Genomic DNA, 22,185 nt, shown 5'->3' on the forward strand with positions numbered 1-22,185 from the left:
TTTGCAGCACATGAAGCTCATGTACATTACACTGGGGGGAGAAGACGACATCTGGACAACAATACTCACATGAAGAACCAGGGTGCTTCGGGTCACGCGGTCAATGGGTTTGTACAACAAAGCTGCAAAGGAGAAGGAATCAAGAAATTAGGTTCCACCTGAGACCCCACATGGGACCCCACATGGGACCAGCTGCTTACATGGCTGGCCAGACATGTGAATGAAGGAAGGAGACTCTTCTACAACTGTCACTTTCCAACATCTCTTCTATCCAGAATCCTTATGACAGGTGATTTCTTATGGGAAAAGAGGGATGATCTCACCATGAACCCAACATTTCTTTGGCTCATAACACAATGTGGGTACACTGAGCATTTTGCTGTTTTCTGTGCTTTCCACTTAATGCACAAGAGCTTCTAGTCAAAAAAAGGACACTGCAGTACTGAAATGCAAAACATTCAATCTAACTGAATTTATTTTTATAGAGCGCTCTACTCACAGTGACACAGAGCATTTTAACACAGGCATAAGGCAAGAAAAACAAACACATGAGATAAAGAAACACAGAAGACAGTTTACTACCGACTACCATCAAAACATCAATGCTTCTGCCACCCTCATCATCAACGATGCCCAGGATTTTCTCATTCACAGAAAGCAGAAACACAGGATACACTCAGACACCTGACGGTGAAGCTGCACTTACATTTACATTTATTTATTTAGCAGACACTTTTCTCCAAAGTGACTTCCAATGAACTCTATGTAGTGTTATCAGCCCACACCTTATTCATCAAGGTGACTTACACTGCTAGATACACTATTTACAATTGGTCATTCATCCATACAACTTTGGACAAGGTCATCAAAGCCCTGGTTGTTTCCCTCAGCCCAGTGGTGTGACAGGGCCCCATCTTGTCACTTGGAGACCTGGACATGCTCCATCTTGAGTGGACTTGTAAATGTTTCAGCACATTCTCCTCTTTGACTTAAAGTGGCCAGGTCAACAGTTAAAGTGATTTGTTGCTGTAGTAAAACGAGACTGGTTCGCCAGCTGCAATAAGTGCACTGATATGGAATATATAACGTGTATAACATGCTACCGTATTCTTCTTTCAACCATACTAAAAACCATACAAATGTAAGGTATTTAAAGTAGCATGGGTGTTTAGGTGTGTGTGTGTCACTTGAGAACACAGGCAGTGCACAGGCAACCAAATAACACACACATCCAGTGAATGATAATTAAAATGTGCATTAATGTTCACTCCAGAGCAGCCTGGGTACTGATTCTTATTAGTGCTGAAATTGCAGTTCCTCTGCAGAATAGGACACGGTTTTGTGAAAGTCCCTCTGATCTGCCCATAGGGTAGCGCTGCCAATCACACTTGGCGCTGTGATGTCAGAGCGGCTCATTTTCCAGAAGTGTCACACACTGAGCATGAATGCACTCGCAAGGCCAGAGTGAGAGAGTCAGGCTTTAATGGGCCCAGGGGTGTGGCAAGAGCGGACCGGAGAAGAGCACTGAAACAGGTTGCCGTAGCCGCGTTCTGCTCTGTGTGAATCAACAGCAAGGTCACATCAACAAACCTTTTGCCCTTAACACAACAGCCTTAGAGCAGGTGGAATCACCCCTAAGGCCGATACCTCATTGCAGGGATCCCCTTTCAAGACCAGAGGAAGTTTACAGCAACCCCTTCCTGTGCTGCAAAGTTAGCGAGATACGTGCTTGCTGTAGCCGCCTGTAATGCTGCAGTCGTTTTAACACATGTACTTGTGACACTGGCAGAAGCATTAGGCCCTCTCCACCAGAAGCCCTGAACACAGAGCAGACAGAGTATGTGCTTCACATGATCATGAGGGGTGTGCTGGAACTCAGAGGCAGCTGAGAATGAGCACGCACGCACGCACGCACGCACGGACGGACGCACGCACGGACGGACGGACGGACGGACGGACGGACGGACGGACGGACGCACGCACGCACGCACGCACGCACGCACCTCTTCTGCTCTGCGCTGCTGTAAGGCCATAGGACAGCTAGTTTTGTAATCATACCATGTCTTCTTCAAACTCACCACAACAACCACTTCTTGGAGCTCAGCACATTAAAAGATACAACACTTTGTTCATTGATTACTTCTCCCAAGCAGAAGGAAAATAGAGCGAGCACAGATGCACACACACAGAGGAAACTTGTTGAGGAGCCTCAGGTTCTTTGCTCAGCGTCTGTAGAACACAGGTAGCGGGAGTCCAGTTATTTGGAGATGGTGACAGTGGATCAGGAGCTAGGAGCCCCCCAGAGGTGGACTCTGCTCTAACTGTGGTCGGGGCCAGCAGGGGACATGGAGAGGAACAAGTGGAAGGAGGTGGAAAGGGAACAAAGCAGGGAAGGGGGCACTTCCCACCCTGCCCACCTTCTTGTTAAAATTGCTGTGGACCTGGAGTCCAACATATGACAAGCGTAGATGCTCACTCAGCCCCTGTAGTGAGGAGCCCATGGGAAACACAGCAGAAGCACAGACCCAAAACCAGAGGAAAATGGGCTTGTGGAAATGAGCTTTGGACTCCCACACCTCTGGTGGGAGGATGATGGAAGGGAGGAGGCCTAACAGAAACTGGATGTGTGCAAGAAGAGCAACGAGTGCTTCATAAAGGCAATTTCTCAAGGACAGTCCAGTCTCAAATGGCTAACATCTCCAGCTGAAAGAGCAAACCACAACTGAAGTAGTTACAGGATGATCTGACTCTCACCTGTTCTGTAGTGGCCCAACAAGAGTGTGCCACTGGGGGCAAATACCTGCAGGCAAATTAATTTTTTCCCTAAAAGCATCAAAAAAACAAAAAAAAAAAAATATATATATTTTTCAAGACAAAGGCCAGCAGTTTTAGGTCCTGTACTGTGAGACTACAGTAGAAGTACAATAAAGTTAATCTTTTCAAGACAAAGCCTGGTAGTACAATGTGCGATCCATTCAGTTCTCCACAGGACCCAAATGAGGGGATGGCATGTCTGGAATAAACAGCCATGTGGTCAATAAGATACTTCGTGCGCCATTTAAATGAGTGCCACATGCAGTACGCTGTCAGAGAACACACTTCACACAACTACAGTGTGTGTCTGTTGGGGCAACTGAACCCTGTTTTCCTCCCAGCGACAGCCATCAGAAACAGGGCTTTACACTAAAGGACTCTGGAATCTTCTGGAAATCCTTGTTTTTATTCCTTCCAAGCCTTTCAGGAACAGGGACTTAGAGTGCTATCTGCCCATCACTATTACAAGACAGAATAATGGCAAATTAATTATTTCATTAATAAATAATACTTAAGCTTACAACCTCTAAACAAGAAAATATGGTTCAATGGTCATTTTCATTAGTCCCACCTTTAAAAATGACAGGAAAAGGCCGAAACGTGAGAAATGGGCAATTTCACTCATTCATGCATACCCCCTGCAGACAGCTCAAGTCACTTTTTGAAGTCTACTAATTAAAACTGTGAATGAAAACCAGCATTAAAAAAAGTTCTCTGGAACTGTGACAAAGCTTGAAAGCACTAAAGGACACAAAAGGTACAGAGAATCAGGGATGCTCACACTGGACTATAGCCATGTCCTGTGTGACACTGATCCTATAACACAAAATGCTGGGTAGTGTAGTTCTGATTGGCCAGCTGCTGAAACCACTGTTTAAATAACAGATTGATCAACCTCCATAAAATTTACCACAAGTTTTACTGTTAGATAGTGAAGTGACATGAAGAATGCTTCTTTTTTCTCTGACATGTGAGTGGTGAGCTGGTTAAGCACGGTATTACATGACAACTTCCAGTTAAAGGCAATGAGCAAAGCTGCTTTCTGGCTATAAACAAAGGCACAACCCATGTTTACAAAGAAAGGCTAAACCTGTGGAATGCGTGTCACTCAATGTCAGAGAGTCGACAGATTGCGGAGAGAGAGCGATCTTGGGTGCTGCTGTGCATGATATGGATGTGATGGTGCATCACAAATTTTAATTTCCCATCGCTCTCATCAGTGGCTTAGTAACAAAGCTGTTCTAATTGCAGTACTGTTCCTAGAAGAGGTTCAGAGCTCTAGTGTGTATATACCAAAACACGTTCAGAGTGATGAGAACATCTGCTGGAATGAGAAAAATCACCGGCCAACAGTATTTACTGCATCCCACCACAACAGGACTGACTTGGAGTGTGTAGTCTGTAAAGGAAGAGGTCCTCCTACCCACCATCATGAATTCAGCCCTCTAATCTACCATATACCTTCATCATCTTCAAACTATTTTTCTAAGGATTTTTTTTTTTTTTTTTTTTAAGAACATTTGCAACAAAAACATCCTTAATGACGCAAGCAGATGTCCTAAAAACAGAACAGTCTGCCTAACTTCAGCCAATATGACATTCAGTAGTCAAAAAATAAAAGGTAAATGTGGAATCCAAACACAACTGAAGCTGAATTATATTTAGACTGGAAGTACAGTTAAACACACATTCTGGTTGAGGAACGCAACAATATTACAGAACTGATACTGTACTTGTTCTGACATCGAATGGTGCATTGTGGCAACCATAGTACAGTACAATACAGTACTTGTGGTGTGGAGCTGCGCCTGGAAAACTACAGACAAGTGTACAGTACACACACATACTAACATACACAAAGACGATCACTGTGACAAATATTTGTTTGGTGTTCTACTCTAGCCCTTAAATTTATTCATTTAGCTGACACTTTTCTCCAAAGCAACTTACTATGTTGAGCTACTTATTATTTACTTATTTAAATAGCTAACTTTACTGGAGCAATTTACAGCTGGAGGTGGGATTTGAATCTGCAACCTTTTAGTCCAAAGGCAGCAGCTGTAACCACTACAGTATCAGCTGTCCTTAAGACACGGGCACAGGGAAGAAACCGTAGCCTCAGCTCACCGTTGAGTCCCAGTGAATCTGGGTGAAGTTAATAATCATAGAAATAATCATCAGGACTTCCCAATTCACACCCTGTAAGAAAGAAAGGACACACAGAGAACCAAATGCCAGAAACTTCTCTCTCCCACACACACACACACACACACACAGGTTAAAGATTAATTGAGCTAGACTAATGATGCCAGTTACTGAGCACAGACTGTCTCCAATGGGCACTCTGGTAGCATACTGTACAGGGTTGTAGGGCTCAGATCAGCCCTGTGAGGCAGCAAGTCTTGCATTCCACACAGTTTATAACAGCCGACTCAAAAGGAGCACCATTAGTATGTATTAATATTGCCATTGCATTTGCACAGCCTTGTCGGACTGTCTGGAAACACATGCGCCGCAGAGCGAGGGGCGGTCGGCACAGAACCTTGTGCAGCAACTTCAGAAGGGAGCTGAACACAAGGCACCTGAGGACCTCAAAGCCCACAGCTGCAAACAAAGCAGCCCCCTTCAAAGTCCCTGTTCTCAGGAGCTTGCCTAGCCCTCTTGAACTAGGGAATGCCTATTACTATGCTAATTGAGCAAAACCCAGGTCCACGACGAAAGAAGACAGAAGGACCATATCGAAAACAGCACAATCTCAGAACGTGCATGGTTGAGCTTCCCTCTCAGCATTCCAATGAGGGGAAGGAGAACACACACAGCTGAACAGAACCTCGGGAACAGGAAGAAGAGAACTAAGGGAGCACATGCACTGGCCTTGCCAAAGACAGCTTTACCGTAAGTGCAGTTGCAGCACAGTCTGAGCACAAGCAGGATCTCCATGTCTACAGCCCTTGGTCTTGCACTACCATGTCACAGAGCCCAGCAACATCCATAGGAAAGGAGTGGAGCAGAGGGGGGAGAGAGGAGGCGTGCACCAGGCGCTAGAGCAGCCTTCGCATGCACAAGTGTAAGAGACTGAGCTCAAGCTTGTCTTAAAGGGCCAGACCTACAATTTGTCAGGAGTGCACTGGAGATGCATCAGAGTTGCCTTACCTTCCATGGTGACCGAGGTGGTGCAGTCCTTCGAATCCTTGGGCCCTTTCACTTTGAGGTTCTGTGGGGTGGAGGGATGCCACATAGTGTGAGAAATGGAATATCCACACACAGAGGAGTACTGCATTCCAGCTCACAGAAGAGTGTAACATACATGGAGCTGAGTGTCAACGATAAAATGGGTTTTTAGGCACATGAAGAAAATAATAGATTGGTTGAGTGAGTCTGTTAATTCTGCAACGTGCTCCAATTAACCTCGGTTCATGGCTGCCAGCTTCCCTAAACAAAACATGTCCAGAAGGTGGGAGAAGATGTGGGACACACGCTACCTTGTCCAGGATCTCATAGACAAGGGGAGCCTTACCTTCCCTGAGCTTCAGACACTGAGCTGTCAAAGCTGGAGCATGAGAAAGTGAAATGTGGCTGTGCTGGGAGGACCCATGAGCCTCCTTTCCTAATAGCTCCCAGTAGCAGGGGCAGACAGCAAAATGTTCCCAGATGTAGAACACTAAAAAAACGCACCTTTGAAGCCATGGTTTAAACTACAGTTACACACCACACATGGTGCAAGCAAGACTGTGTGCGAAATGCTTCCAGAAATGGTATGGCTAAAAGGAACTGACACTTCTAAAAACTGTACAACTCATCAGTGGACACCAAAAAAAAAAAATCACAGTCTCACTCAAAGGATTGCACAAGAAAAGGACAAAGGAAGTGCAAGGCACACACTTCATGTTAACTGCTCACCTCGGATATCTTCTGGAACTGGCTGTTTGCCTGGCTGCACTTCTCCGCTGTCTCCACAGCAACTTTGTAGTTGTCAACAAACGCTTTGTATACACCGAGCTGACTAGCCTGTAACAAGAAAATAGACTGTATAAAATATTAATACTTTTTTGCTTCAAGGAATTGAGAAACACAAGAAGAAGGATAGGGAAGAAGTGGGTACCAAAAGCATTTTTTATGGGGCTGGGGGAGTAAACATCTGGTCTGTGGCCTCATTCATTCAAACTTTACCCTTCAAAGTAGTCACAGCAGAAAATTTACCACAGAAGAAGACTACAACCAAACTGATGCACCAAACTGAATTACAGTTAGAAAGCATGAATGTATTTATTATAGTACTTGTTTCTACCAACACAGAGCCTTACAAAGGAAAAAGATGTTACTGCCATGTGAGGAGCCCCATGTGCATCACTGTCATCGAGTGCAAACCTGCAAGCCTGTTAGTCACACTGCAGTAACGTCAGAATATTCTCCCATTTACCACAGGCTACGGCCATCGTTACAGAACTGTGAGGAATTTTTTCCCCAGAATTAGAGGAAATCCTTTATATTTTGTGCAATTCATGAAAGTTATGGCAATTGTCACAGACTCTCTGAAACTCATTGCTATGATGGCCAAGGGCACTTGGTCCCCTGACTGACAGCTAGCAAATAACCTTTGGGCAGCTGAGGTCATGCTGAGAGCTGAATGATTACAAGGCAAAGGAAATTATGTCTGATGAAGGCATAATGGTCCTCCAAACATCCTGCAGTTGGGGGGATCGGTGTGTAGGTGAGGACAGTGGAAAGTCCTCATGATATTGGCCATGATCTCTGGGAGCAAGAGGACTGTTTGGGGAAAAGCCCCGTGTTGCGGGTCCATATACCTTAATTATGCCTCAAGTCCCAGAAGTGTGAGCAGGAATCGAGCTGCCCTACTTTTCACTTAAACCTCCCTTTACCAGCTACTGCAATCATCTGAAAGCTGGATAAACTTCAAGCGGCCTTGGAAGACAGAAACCAAAAAAAAAAAAAGAAAAAAAATCCAGAGCAAAATCTTGCTTCTGCTACCATTTTTAAAATATCAGCAGGAAATGACAAAAAAAAAAATCCTCTCAAAAAATTAGTTAATTTATTGAGCCGTCCCTGTTGCGGTTTCACTGAGAACTGCAATCCAAGAGCACCATTAATGAAGACAAATATATTTCTGTGAACAAATTGCGTCAGTGGAACCAAAGCTCATTATCACTTGAACAATTAGGAGGTCAGCCTGTGGTCTCTGATACAAGGGGAAGCTCTCTCTGGCTGTAGCTGCTTTCTGAATGATGTGAAACTGACGCAGTTGGCTGCATGGGTGGAGGCAGTCTCCTAGTAACTGTTCTTCTCAGCCTGATGCAAAACGTGAGAAGCATGCAACACAGCGGGTGTCACATCAGTACCGAAGGCTCTACACTTGAGCGTGACCTTGAGCTCCTCAGGGGCAAGGAGCAGAAGGTAAGGTACACACGTGTGTGTTGGACACAGTCAGGAAACAGAGACACACTTCTCCCTTTCTTGACACTGTCTGCAGGTGGAGGGACTGCTGCTGTCCCATCACACATACTTCATCAGCTGCTTTGTTGAAGGCCACATTGACTTGGCCCAGCAGCCCACCTCTGACACCCATTTCTATGCATCTCGATATGCTGCTAAGTGGCCAACCACATGTGCTGGGCTCAGTGCTGCTCCTCGGCAGAAAGAGTAGAAGCAGAGAGCACTGTCAGTGGGGCACACACTCCGAATAGGCCTTAAGTGATGAAAAACTGCATCACATAAAGCATGGTGGCAATGGCGATGAGCCGTTACTGCCTCTACAAATAGCGAGAATAAATGGAGCTGCTATCATGTTTTTATTCAGCTCAAAGAATGAGCCATGGCTATTCTGAGGACATGACATCATTGCTGAACCAACTCTGCCCCCTTTCATTGAGACCGGGTGGTCACTGTCTCGCCTCTGCTCCCCGCCCTCTGTTGAGCCTGCGTGTAGACCTGCTGCCCTAGAGCTCAGTTTCACAGCAACAGGTTCTACACCATTACATGGATCCTGACTAAGAGGACCTGGGGTGCACCCTAGGTTCTGCCCTACTCCTGCTGCAACTCACCAATCTCCAGGGTCCCTGTGAGAGCCCTCCTGCACACAAGTGCCTCTGGACTCGATAATTATAGGGAGATGCGCACTATCGCCACAATCTTCCCAGCAGCTCAGTTTAGAATAAAATACATAACGCGTCAAAAAGGCTCAGTCACAAATGCATCGCACCACATTCTGAGGACACAAAACCACAGTGAGCTCCCTTTCTGTCAGCAGAATACAGTACAGTACTCTCCTTCGAAAGGAGTCAACGGCATGGAACAGGGCTGCGATTACAGCAAGTGACCTTGCCCACCTTGGCAACCTACCAAGGCCCTTTGCTTTGCTCTAAGAGACACTAAGAACAGATCAGCCTGTGCAACAGAAACAATCTCTCTCTCTCTCTCTCTCTCTCTCTCTCACACACACACACACACACACAAAATCCAATATTAAGAACAGCAGGCAACAGACAGACAGGCCTAACTGGCAACATGCACTTGGTGTGCACCAGTGTTGACGGCTTAAAGACATGCAGTACAATTAGGGCAAACCGAAGTAAATCAGGACAGGCTCTTTTACTCTGGGGACAAAACTAATGGGACACAGCACACACTGATATGGGTGTATGTGAGCACTCTCCAGCAGATCAGTGATATAGAACTGAAATAAAAGGCAAACACGGCAAGCGTAGTCACGTGTTTTAAAAGTTCCAAGTTCATTATCAGCGGGTGCTCATAGGAGTGGGTTATTGAACAGGAGCACCGCTGTTCTACATAAACGGGTTTAAAAAAAAAAAAAAAAAAAAAAAAAGAAAAATCATAATTCGATATGGAAAGAGACCAAACAATAAGTTTGTGACAGAGGCTGAATGATTCCACTCCCCAGACAGAAGGGAGAGCAAGCATGAGCATAGAGACACACACAAAAGAGCTCTTAGTACAATGACCCTCTGCCCACACACTGTCTCCGGATGATGCTCCAGGAACAGATACTGAATAATGAAGCGACACCCCTGCAGAAGTGCACAGCAACTTCTGATGGCACATTGTCGTGCTGTGAGCTTAATTTGGCAAAAGTGACTCACCACATTCTAAATATGCAATAGCATAAATATGGGTCCACAGTACAGGGAAGACTTACCAGCTTCTGAAAGAGGTGTCCCACAGTCACTTTGTCATCCCACTGCTGAATGTTAGGATACAGCGCATCGTAGAACTCCTTGTGGATCTCAAAGATGTCCTGGATCTTGTAGAAGATGGTTTCGATCTGCTGGTTGGTCAGGACTGGCTGGGATGTGGTGGCAGTGGCCTTCAGCGGCCTCATGGGCTACAAGGCAAGTGAAGCGCAGAGTCAGCAATTAAAACCACATTTAAACCCTTGTGCATCAGTGTGCACTACTTCAATTTATTTTTATAGAGCGCTCTTCTCACGCAGTGACACAGAGCGCTTTAACACAGGCATAAGGCAAGAAACAAAGAAAAACAGTCGAGTACGGACTACCATAATATAGTACTTTCATAGAGGTATAACTATGCCTACTGGCCATGGAGGAAAGGAACAAAAATTCCCAACTGAAAATCGAGGGAGGAAAGGAAAAAAAACCTCCAAGGGTCCAAGGCCCAGTGGCTGCCCACACCTCCTAGGCATTCTAGATTAAGTAACAATTCTAAACCAGTTAACAAGTAATAATGATATTGTTGCTATATGGTATCTTTAATCCCCAGCTCAGCATGGTGCATCACATGGTACTACTTCAATATTGTGTTCATCACACACTTTTTATTAAAAACATTAAAGAAATTAACGAGTTGAGAAATATTAAGATTCACTTCCTCTACCTCTTAACCTCATTAAAACCCTGCAGATCACACCACTCAATAGCTCATGCATTAACTATTATTCTTTCGCTTAAGATATCATGTTAACATGTTTTCATGTTAACTCACGTTAATACATGAGCTCAGAATGTGCTGTGAGGTGCAGCTCAACGCTACAGTGCTGGTCCCAGGGCAGCACAGCTACACTAATGGCCTTGCTGAGGGTCTTTCTTGCTCTGCATGAAGAAGAGAGTGGATCATGGAAGCCCTTTTCACCTTTCCCACTCAAAACACTCAGTGCGGAGAACAAAATCAGTAGTGGCAGTGCGTGCCAACAGCTCTGTGCGTGTGTGCGTAAGGATACAGGACAGTTTTACTGTGTGATCACTTACACCGTGTTCTCTCAATAGACTAACATGTTAGGAACACCTGCACCCAAAATCCACTGAATAACTCAGCATCAACATCCATGCGCAGGAACACAAAAATGTGGAGTGGTGCTTTGGACAAGCATAATTTGCATAATGGAGTTTATTAGCAGTGAGAAATTACACATTTGGCATTAATTAATGAAAAAAATTATATATGCATGGTCCCTTAAAATGCCATTAACAGGGGAAAAAATTAAATGTGACTGGTACAGTGGAGGTGATGACTCAAAAGGATGGTAAGGATTTTCTAACATGCTTCTAATAGATGACATGGATACAATTCTACTGCATTTATTCAAAAGATAGGCAATTCAGAGGAAAAATGTCTGAACATGGCACAGAAAGTCAGTATTTGTACTGTATATTATTAATATTTGTCTCTTTCTGTTAATGTAAGATAATGCACACAGTATTTTCCATGAGATGTATATCACTTGGGTAAAAAGCATCGGTTTAATTGTAAATGTAAATGTACACATGGGGTAAAAAGCACCTTCTCTCTGTTGTCTGTCTTGTGAGATGTGTGGCTGGAATGAAAGCCACCGGGGGATCTCCACAAGCAAGCTGTACGATGCTGAGTGCTCAGCCCAACACGGCAGTACGCAGTGACGGCACTGATCCAGTCCGCTACAAGTGATGGTGCAGAGGATGGTGTGCAAAACAGGGCCTGTCCAGTCATGCTAGGGAAGAATCCTCAGATAGTGCTGTGTGGAAGGAAGGAACACACTGCAGCACTCCTCCACCAAGTCTGAAAGCCATTCAGCACAGGTGTAGAAAAGAACAGATGCACACAGAACCCTTTCACAGCTGCCAGCCCCAGGGAAGAAGAGAGCAACCGCACCTTCCTTTCTCCTCACACACTGTTTTCCTGCCACTGGCCAGGAGTGCAGCAGCAACAGCAAGGTGCTGACAACTTCAACAAGTGACAAATGCTGACAACCTCCAAACAACCAAACAGCATGTGCTTAACACACAATGCACAGCTGAGCTGCTCTGTTGTGACAGCAGTGTTACCTTCTTAAATGAAGAAATAGACACCATAAATCATATAAATCTCTTAAAGGTATGTGTTTAAGTTTCTGTCAGGTTCCTTAACCACTGGTAAAAGTAAAGTGCACTGTAATTCAAAAATAAACTAATCCTTCAAAGTCTTTTTCAAGCCGTGGACACACGTGACATTAGTGGGTGAACAGTGAAATGATGCGAGTGCAGATGGGGCACAATGGGAAACGGTATTGCCACCTCCATGGTGTTCCTATAGTTGCACACTACCAAGCAGGACAATGGGGGTCTCCAGCATCAGTTACTAAAGACTGAGCTCCCTGTGATCAGGAGTTTTAGTGGCTCTCAGTAGGAGGAGCCTCAGAGCAGAAAACGCTCACACGTATACGGGTTCAAAAGAGGTTCTTACCGTTCACCCAGCAAAGTTGGTGACTGAGAGCAGAGATGTCACCAACAGCATTAAACCACGGAGGACATGTGCTGGAAGTGGACAAGCAGCATGTATCACTGCAGGCACCAAGCTCCAGTAGTGTCACTGCAAATCTGTCTCAGAATTCTGATCTGTGTGGGTGTTTCATTTCTGTGCCTAAACAGGTTGATTTTATGTACGGAACACAAAGTTATGGTCCATACCTCTGGTCTCAAATGTCTGCATTCTCAAGTCAAGCATACAAGTTTTCACCACCTCAGTGTTCGCATTTGTGGTGCAAAGTCACCGGAATTCCAGAAACATTTCACTGTAGGCTGGATGCTAGCTGCACATGGTGAATTTCACATTCAGACAGGAAAAAGCACAGAGGAAATTGCCTCACTAATTGCAAGAGGAAGTGGACAGCCCGGCAGACCTGTCTTCTCATGGGAGAAGTTCATCAGAGTGATCCTGCCATTCACAGAGAAGGGATTTTATAAAGAGGGGTTGTGCATAGAAACGAATAGATTTTTCATGTACAAACCATCCAAAGCCGGGTCTCTGCAACCCTCTCAGGTCACCCTTAATGAGCCTTGGCAAACCTACCAGCAGCAGGGCTTCCAGCTGGTTAATGTAGATCTCTTCGCTTGCCAGGAACCCAGAGAGAACCAGCTTCTTCATTTCCAGACCCTTCTCAGTGTCCCCCTGAGAGAGAGTGAGAGAGAGAGGTTTTAGCCATGCTCACATATGATGTACATGTCCTTCATACCAATATAATGCTGTGTCAGTAATAGTCAGCCTAGGCTGGATGTCCCTCATGCAGGATTGGAAAGACCTCAGATAAACCTGAGGGACCACCATGAGCACATCTAGTGTCTGACAGGACAGTAATAAAAAGTACATATTGAAATGTATTCAATGCAAGTGTAATTATAGAAATGTCTTCTGCCAGCTGACACCAATTACAGTTTATGGGTCGTGTCATGGTGTCCATAGATGCACAGAAAATGGAAATGAGAAGCAAGAAGGCTGTCTTTGTCCAAGGGTATTTTGGGATAACAGCTTTCGCACAAGCTTCTTCCTTGACATGACAACTACACAGCAGCTCATCTAGATGCCAGAAGACCTTCTCTGGAACCACAGCTACAATATGGCTACAAACTGACTGTTTGTTTGTGGCTCATCTTGGCCCAGCTACCCAGGAAGCATCTTCCACCTCCATTGTAGATGAGCCACAACGCATTCTTTATCAGCACATGTTCCACCCTCCGTACACTGAACATAACTTAGCACTTCGGTACATCAGCACACTGTGAAGGAGGGATGAACAGTGACCCAACGGCACGCTCCTTTCCCTCACATCGTGGAGGCACATCTCCTCAGAGCCAGCGTCCACACCATGCAGACCCCACACAGACAAATTCATGGTAGCTATGGTATCAAGTGCAAAGTGGAAACAATGAAGCTGTAAGAAGGAGGCAGTGACAGCATAGTGGCCAGAGCTGCTGATTGGAATCCTACCTCCTGCTGTAGTACATATCTTGGATTGCTCCAGTAAAACTACCGAATGGTTGTAGGTAGCTTAACACTATGGGTTGTTCTGCAAGAAGTACTAGGCTAAATGACTAAAGGAATAAATGTGAACTAGAGTTCCACTGGTGTACTGCAATTATGTGGTAACAGTGGCACCTACAGAAGTCTAACCCCTGTGACCACATGTACTAAATATGGCACTGCACAGGACAGCTCCTGCACCAAATGGAGATGCACTCTCTAAATCAAAGTTCAGAGTCATCATGGAGCCACCTTCCTTGAACCCCTGTTAACATAGCATGGTGGCAGTTTCTAGAGCATGCGGGCAGCCGGGTGTAAAAGTCAATGATGCAGAAAGGGAAGCCTCTGGAGTCCACCTACACATACACACAAACAAACAGGACAGTGCCCATTTTCAGGGTCATTCTTCATAAATGTGGCTCTGCCTTGCCCTTCCTGTTGTCTGTGGTGGGACTCCAGGTGACCTACAGAATACCACCTGCACCACAAACTATTTACTCTAGGTGGGGGTAGGGGCAGAAAAGTGCTGCTACCGACACACTGGAGACACATTGTACTTGGGCCCTTGGGGAAAGGAGGCTTCACCTGTACCTGAACTGTCCGAGCCGTGAGGAGAATACAGTACAGTCCTTAAACACAGTCCAAAGGCCATCTGTGCCTGTGAGAGTGGGCTCTTCTGGGGAAAAGTTCACAGACTGGAGTCCAGCAGGCATTCAGACCCTGGCAGCAGTCACACTGAACAGCCTTAAAGTACATTATAGAAGCATGGGAAGTTCACACCATGTACATGTGACATACGGCTGTGCTCTTTAAATACCCAGGGACAGGCCACAGTCACACACAGCCTGGAATCATGGTTGCTAAGACAACAAAAGCACTAACTGGTGTGAACAAATGCATATTCTATACAATGCTGCAGTGTGGGGAGCACCCTGGTGAGGAGAGACTGGTTCAGTGACCCACCACACTAACTCCACTCTCCTCAAGAGGGAAATCGTCATCTGGTGTTATCCACACGAACTGACAGACTCACTGGGTGCAGCAGGTAGCACAGTGTTTACAGTGGTGCCTTAGCAACCCCAGTTCTCACAGGTCAAAAGGCCCACCTGCTCCAGTACCCAATCTAGTCCAATCTACAAAGTAAAAGACAGTGCTGTATTAGTGGGTACACCAGTGTAACGCTGGTTATGCAACAGTTTAAGTTGTCTGGAAGACAGGCTTCAGATACATAACTGCTAATAATTAAAGTTAATTATTAACAAGACAGGACCTTTTAGTGCAGCAGTGCAGGTTAATTCATTTTGATTGAGGAGTGGAGGTGATATCAGAGGACCTCACGCCGGGGTGTCAGCTCTCTTTGACACAACTCTCCTCGTCCACTGTTGTGACCCTAACAATGACATTCTCTAGACAAGCTGAGGATGCAACAAGGAAACAGAGGAGTCACAAGTGTTACGCTCAGGAAGCGTGTTGGCATTTCAGTTGCTTTTGACTGGGTCTGTGTAGGACAGAACAATGGGGTGTCCAGCCTACCTGGGTGCACTGAACACCATGTAAACGAGCGCATGGTGTGTCTGTGTGCGAGATCGACTGGACCAGAGCTGGACGTTCCAACTCCCCCATGAGGGGACAGGCTGTGCGCTCGCTCAGTCTCAAGGCACCCCGAGCACCTGCATTAGCTGGATATGCTGAGACACACATGGAATGGACAGACCTCTGTGCAGGCTGCCCTTCTGATACATGCCTTGGTGAGGGTCTGGTGGAAGGGGGGTTCTCACTATAGCTTCCAAATCCTCACCAGTTTTGACTGTTCTAGAACTAATGAAGCACACTTCACCCAGTAACCCACCATCTCTCTCAGACACAAACATGAATTCATGAGTGACAGAGCAGACCCTATCCATGAGCCATCGGGCCACTTTTGGGATTCCCGCCACTAGGGGAAGAGATGGCAGGACAAGGACAGCCCTGTGAGCCTTGTAAAAACGAAGTGAGGCTAAGACCGACCAAATGAAAAGTTCATGAGAGTCCCATTCCGAGGACCATTTGCTTTGTTTTGCAGTCCACCTGTGATCAGACGAACAGCTTGATGAAACCACCGCACCACCAGCTGTGACCGAGCGCTTTAGTGCAGCTTTCCTCCTGTAAGAGCTGCTGCACTTTCCCTGAGATACAAGGGTGGCAAGTCGCAGCGCAGGTGGCGCCACAAAGCCAACACTTTTCATATTTTCCACCGCACTATTTTTAGTGTGCGCGTAATGGTTGGTGTGCGTGCACATGGCCAGAAAGTGCTGCCCTGCTCGCTCACCCGCTCAACTCTGTGCTCACCTTGAAGGGCCTGAGGCCCAGGGTCTCTTCGGCACTCAGGGGACTTTCCAAGTCCAGCTCCCCGCTGTCACACCCATCCTCATCTTCCAGCACTTTATCCAGAAAGCCAATGACCTCGTCCTCCTCCATGTCCCCGCAGCTCGATCCCCCCAGCTGTCACACACCCTGCGACCTGAGGCGGCGAAATCGGTGGCATCTGGGCCCGCGAGTCTTGGTGGAAGTGCAACTCGCAGCCCGACAAGGCTCCGCCCCTCAGCTGCCCCCCCCCCATACACAGACAAAAGCAGAACACACATTCATGCACACCCATAAAGGGCGGTCGGTTGTGTAGCTTTCCACTTCTCTCTCTCCCTCTCTCTCACCCACTCAAGTGCAGACTAGGACACACCCACTCAGGGCAGGGCGGGGTTTGGACACACTCTCCCCTTCTTCCTGCTGTGATAACCGTAATGAACCCCCGCTACCCCCGCACTTGGCCCCTCACACCCCTCAGATTGCCTCTTCCTGTGCAGGCCAGTTCAATGGCGGCGGTTCTCCGCAGGGACACGGGGACCCACTCGACCACAGAGCTGAAGATTCAAACACAGCACTCGCTGTTCCCGGTGCTTTACGAGCGCTGAGAGGAGGGGACACGTGGCAAGTAGCTGGGCTACTGTGTACTGTTGGGGTCAGAGCTGCTGCCTTTGGATCCAAAGATTGCCAGTTGAAATTCCACATACCGCTGTAGTATCCTTGAGCAAGGTACTTACCCTAAATTGATCCAGAAGAATTAGCCAGCTGAATAAATGTGTAAAACAATTGTACACTGCTTAACACCAAGTGGCATTAAAGAAAATTTATGTAATGTAAATGTAAGCAGAAGCACAGGTCTCCACAGATTAGACAAAATGAAAGTGTCAAGGCAGCCCGGCTACACAAGGACATGTGTCCTCTGAGCAACACTTGCTTTACACATTGTCAGTAATATCACCCAGGTGTGTGCTGGGACTTGTCCAGGTCCTGCCCTGACCATAGGTTGTTGGTACACCTCCCAGACACGCTTGTACACACAGACAAATTAATGGGAAACCTGGATGGATACACAAGGACAACAGGAAACTCACTCTGCTTTTACTTTCAATCCGTTACCATGACAACGAGTAGGTTTAATACTGTGGCGTATTATACAACGTATGATACTCCATGTTTTCAGTAAGATATGAGCTGTGGTTTGTGTGGTTTTATATATTTCACATCTTCTCCTTGCTCACTGTCATAGTGAGGTTTGTACACACAGAGCAGAGGACTCGTGTGGAAAGACTGCACCTTTCGCTCGCTCGCTCGCTCGCTCTCTCTCACACACACACACACACACACACACACACACACACAACTCTATTAGCTTACTGGCACTGTTCACACATACACCAAAATCAATGTGTGTGTTACTGCTGAGGCAGCAAATGATGGTCATTGCTCAGATATTCAGGGTGCGTTTATCCAAAGGTCCCTACAACCACTTACCCATTTAGGGAGCATAGTCATTTTTACTGCATTAGTCCACAGCAATCATGGGAATTGGCAGCTCTGGAGAAAAGAATCATGTACAAGCTGGTATATAAAATAAGACAATACAAAAGACATTACTTAGAAATAAAAAATAAACTAGTAAATTCCACGATTTCCTCCACAGAATTAACTTATCGGCACTGCACATCACAAAAAAAAAAAAAATTCTAATAATGAACATGCCTACAAAGTACTCTCAGCAAACAGTAGTGCTGGACCATATCTGTGTAGGAACAGTCGTCAGTGTCCATCACTAAGTGTGTGCAGGGCCTAGCACTACAAACACGCTGGCACATCTGCCCAGGACCACTCATATCCATCCCATGGGGAAGCTCCTCATGGCTGCTTAGAATTTTGTGAGCATCAACCAAAATCCCAGAAGAACAAGTGAGCCCTTGCGAAGAAGCGCAGTGAGCTGACAGACAGAAAAAGGTGAGTGAAGAAAACTATGAATAAGTGTAGCAAGTGAACGATGCCATGCAGACCGTGGCCATGCCTGCCACACATGGTTACTATAGAACACTGCCCGAGGCGGGCGACACACATAAGACATGAGAAATGCTTGTCCAGACACAGCTGTGGCATCAGCATGAAGAGCGGCACTTCAAGCACTGTGTACCTGGGTAGTGGCGTGAGCACCTGGGGGCCAGGGAAGCACTCTGTGACACATGGTAAGAGGGTAAGAGTGCATAGTGTGACAGAGCAGGTTTGTTCCAGTTAGGGGTCAAGAAGAAAATTACTCCTTCCATTCACAGTTAGTGGGTGCATATATCATATTTCTCCTGTCATACACAAACACAAACCCTGACCTCTACCTGTTACATCTGTATAATGCTTTATTACACCTGTACTTACTCAACAGCACTGTTTGCCTTTAGGGCTGGTAAAAGAGCAAAGTGACATTTCAGGTGGTCATAAATATTGCCTCCTTCAGTGTTGCCCTTGCTCAGCTGGATGGAAATGGGAAAAGAAAGCTGGGAAAGTTTGTCAAGAACTGGTTTTATTAGTGGCTACAGTTAATGAGACTACAGTTAATGGGGCGTCATGGTGGCACAGTGAGTAGTGCTGCTGCCTCACATTGCCTGGGTGGTGGAAGAGAACGTGGGTTCGATCCCTGCTCAGTTTGTGTGGAGTTTGCATGTTCTCCCCCTGTCTGCGTGGGTTTCCTCCGGGTGCTCCAGTTTCCTCCCACCATCCAAAGACATGCTGTTCAGGTTCCCCCATAGTGTGTGAGTGACACAGGGAGACTGTGTTTCACTGATGTATGGATGAGTGACCCATTGTATGTAGTGTATCTAGTAGTGTAAGTCACCTTGGTGAATAAGGTGTGTGGGCTAGTAATACTACATTGAATCCATTGTAAGTAGATTCGGAGAAAAGCGTCTGCTAAGCGAATACATGTAAATGTTATGGAAATCATGAATTGCTGAATATAAAGGAAAATTGTATTCCTCCACAAATCTATGTAAACGTCTTGTGTCATTTAAGGTAGATCCATGTTTTACCCGTTTCATGTCTGTATCATCGATACCGCCTTTTGGTGTAGATGATTCAGCTCTTCCTACAAAAAGGAAGGAATGCAGTTTAAAGGGTTTTGTTTGCTCTCTTACAAGGAAGTGGTGTAGATGTATACTGTTTCTGCACCTCATGTACTTCCATTTTCTCACACACTTGGGCACTTTAATAAACATGTTTAGCTCTAACAAAGGTTGTTGCAACTTACCAGTTAAAGAAAAAGCCGAGAAGAAACATTTGCCCCACACCACAGAAGGTGTGACTACTGCCTAACAGCTAGATATTATAACCACATATCACGCTATTTCTGAATGGCATTGCATCATCTAATTTTACATCAATTTAGATTAAGGATCACACCTCTGTGTGTGTGTGTGTGTGTGTGTGTGTGTGCGTGCGCGCAAGAGCGAGCCGGGGGGGGGAGGGAGAGAGAGAGAGAGAGAGAGAGAGAGAGAGAGAGAGAGAGAGAGAGAGAGAGACTGATACCAGGGTGCAAGAGAGCAACATCGGAAACAGGAAGAGAGCAACATCGGAAACAGGAAGAGAGCAAAATAATTATCGGTCCATCTGGTCTAGGTGTACTATAAGGTTAAAGGTGTATTATATTATATGCATGTGTATATGTCAATATATATCTGTCTCCAACATGGAAGAGTGGCTCCATCATACCTCAGGAACAACACCAGAGCTCAGCATTGCACTTTTAAGCCAAGCCAGAAGTAATGACTCATACTTTGTACTTGTGTCTTTCTGCCACTAGATGGCGACAAGACTTCACCTGCTTCCGCATCCCAACGTGTACACACGCCCATACATCTACAAATAGCACAGTGTGCAGTTTCCACCCCACTTCTTACTGCTGTTCACTTCAGTCTTTTGGCTGGGGGAGGCAGCAGGCACTGCAGTGTTTAGGGCTCCTTTCATACAATCTGAAGGTTTTGGGTTTTAAACCCCGCTCCTGCTGTAGTACCCTTGATCAAGGCCACAACATTAAAACCACTGACAGGTAAAGTGAATAACAATGACTGTTATACAAAGACTGTGCAACATACTTTTCCCTCAAGCTGTCAGGATCCTGAACTCTGTATCACCCATAACATACCAGAATTCTGAACTCTGACCACCAAAACTAAACCCCTGCCCCCCCCATCAGGAAGGACATCAGCTACTTTCATACGGTCTGCAGAAGTTGTCCTCTCAAACCCCTGACAGCCTGTGCTGAAACCTCACTTAAATTGGTTTCCATCCCAAGTATAGCTGCTGTATTTCTTTAATAGATTCCACATCGCCCTACATTAGGTCACACTCCCCCCTTTTCCAAACAATTATTGCAGGAAAAAAAACTCACTTTTTTGCACTACCACTTTAAAATCTGTTTACATTTCTATTTATGGAAGCAGCTACATCACGACTTTATTCTAGTGTTTTAGTTTAGGGTGAGTTATTGTGTTACTGTCCAGGAGAAGTGCTATTTCACTCTGATGTATGTTCTAAACATATTTACATTTAACAGACATTTTTCTCCAAAGCAACTTCTAATGAACTCTATGTAGTATTATCAGCCCACATGCCTTATTCACCAAGGTGACACTGCACGATACACTACTTACAATGGGTCACTCAGCCATACATCGGTGGAACACATACACTCAGTCACTCACACACTAGAGGGGAACCCGAACAGCATGTCTTTGGACTGTGGGAGGAAACCAGAGCACCCGGAGGAAATCCACGCAGACACGGGAAGAACATGCAAACTCCATACAGACTGAGTGGGGATCGAACCCATGTCCTCTTGCACCACCCAGGTGCTGTGAGACAGCAGTGCTAATCACTGTGCCATGTTGCTGCTCAGAAAATACTCATGATTCCATGTGAATCTTCCAGGGTACAGTTTACATTTATTCATTTAGCTGATGCTTTTCTCCAAAGCAATTTATGGTGTTACGGTTACAATTATTTACCCATTTATACAGCTGGGTAATTTTGGGGTAAGTACCTTGCTCAAGAGGGGGGGTGCGGTGGCGCAGTGGGTTGGACCGGGTCCTGCTCTCCGGTGGGTCTGGGGTTCAAGTCCCGCTTGGGGTGCTTTGCAACGGACTGGTGTCCCGTACTGGGTGTCCCCTCCCCTCCAGCCTTACGCCCTGTGTTGCCGGGTTAGGCTCCGGCTCCCCGCGACCCTCGTAGGGGACAAGCGGTTTAGACGGACCTTGCTCAAGGATACTACAGCCAGAGGTGAGGCTCGAACCTGTGACCTATGGGTTCAAAGGCAGTAGCTCTAACCACCACTATATTGTGGAAGTGACAAAGTTGACTTATCTCATTACAATGGCAGCTGTCAAGGGAATGATCAGAAATAGTTTGTGGAACATGACGAGGAGTTTAAGGTGTTGACTTGGCCTCCAAATTCCCCAGATCTCAATCCGATCGAGCATCCGAGGGATGTGCTGGAAAAACAAGTCCGATCCATGGAGGCCCCACCTCGCAACTTAAAGGACTTTAAGGATCTGCTGCTAATGTCTTGGTGCCAGATACCACAGGACACCTTCAGAGGTCTTGTGGAGTCAATGCCTTGATGGATTAAAGCTGTTTTGGCAGCATGAGGGAGACCTACACAATATTAGGCAGGTGGTTTTAATGTTTTGGCTGATCGGTGTATATAATAATAGAATATACCATTTGGATTTTAGCAATATATTTAGTATTTCCATTATCTCTGAACAAATTCAAACAAAG

The 22,185-nt window shown here is 45.9% G+C and overlaps 1 protein-coding gene across 4 annotated transcripts in view; it reads right to left on the reverse strand.

The window, feature by feature from the left end:
* Nucleotides 1-22,185, reverse strand: part of abr (ABR activator of RhoGEF and GTPase) — a 117,622-nt gene that overhangs the window by 57,918 nt on the left and 37,519 nt on the right. For 3 of the 4 annotated variants that reach the window (XM_018755343.2, XM_018755341.2, XM_029250795.1), the window contains exons 3-7: nucleotides 13,111-13,209; nucleotides 9,986-10,171; nucleotides 6,715-6,822; nucleotides 5,968-6,028; nucleotides 70-122 (exon numbers count right to left, since the gene is read on the reverse strand). In XM_018755343.2, coding sequence (XP_018610859.2) covers nucleotides 70-122; nucleotides 5,968-6,028; nucleotides 6,715-6,822; nucleotides 9,986-10,171; nucleotides 13,111-13,209 — 507 coding nt within the window. Of the gene's footprint in view, nucleotides 1-69; nucleotides 123-5,967; nucleotides 6,029-6,714; nucleotides 6,823-9,985; nucleotides 10,172-13,110; nucleotides 13,210-16,386; nucleotides 16,588-22,185 lie in introns of those variants that run through there. The other variant, XM_018755342.2, reaches the window with a different exon arrangement.

Source organism: Scleropages formosus, chromosome 4, assembly GCF_900964775.1.
Source record: "Scleropages formosus chromosome 4, fSclFor1.1, whole genome shotgun sequence".
Classification (NCBI taxonomy): domain Eukaryota; kingdom Metazoa; phylum Chordata; class Actinopteri; order Osteoglossiformes; family Osteoglossidae; genus Scleropages; species Scleropages formosus.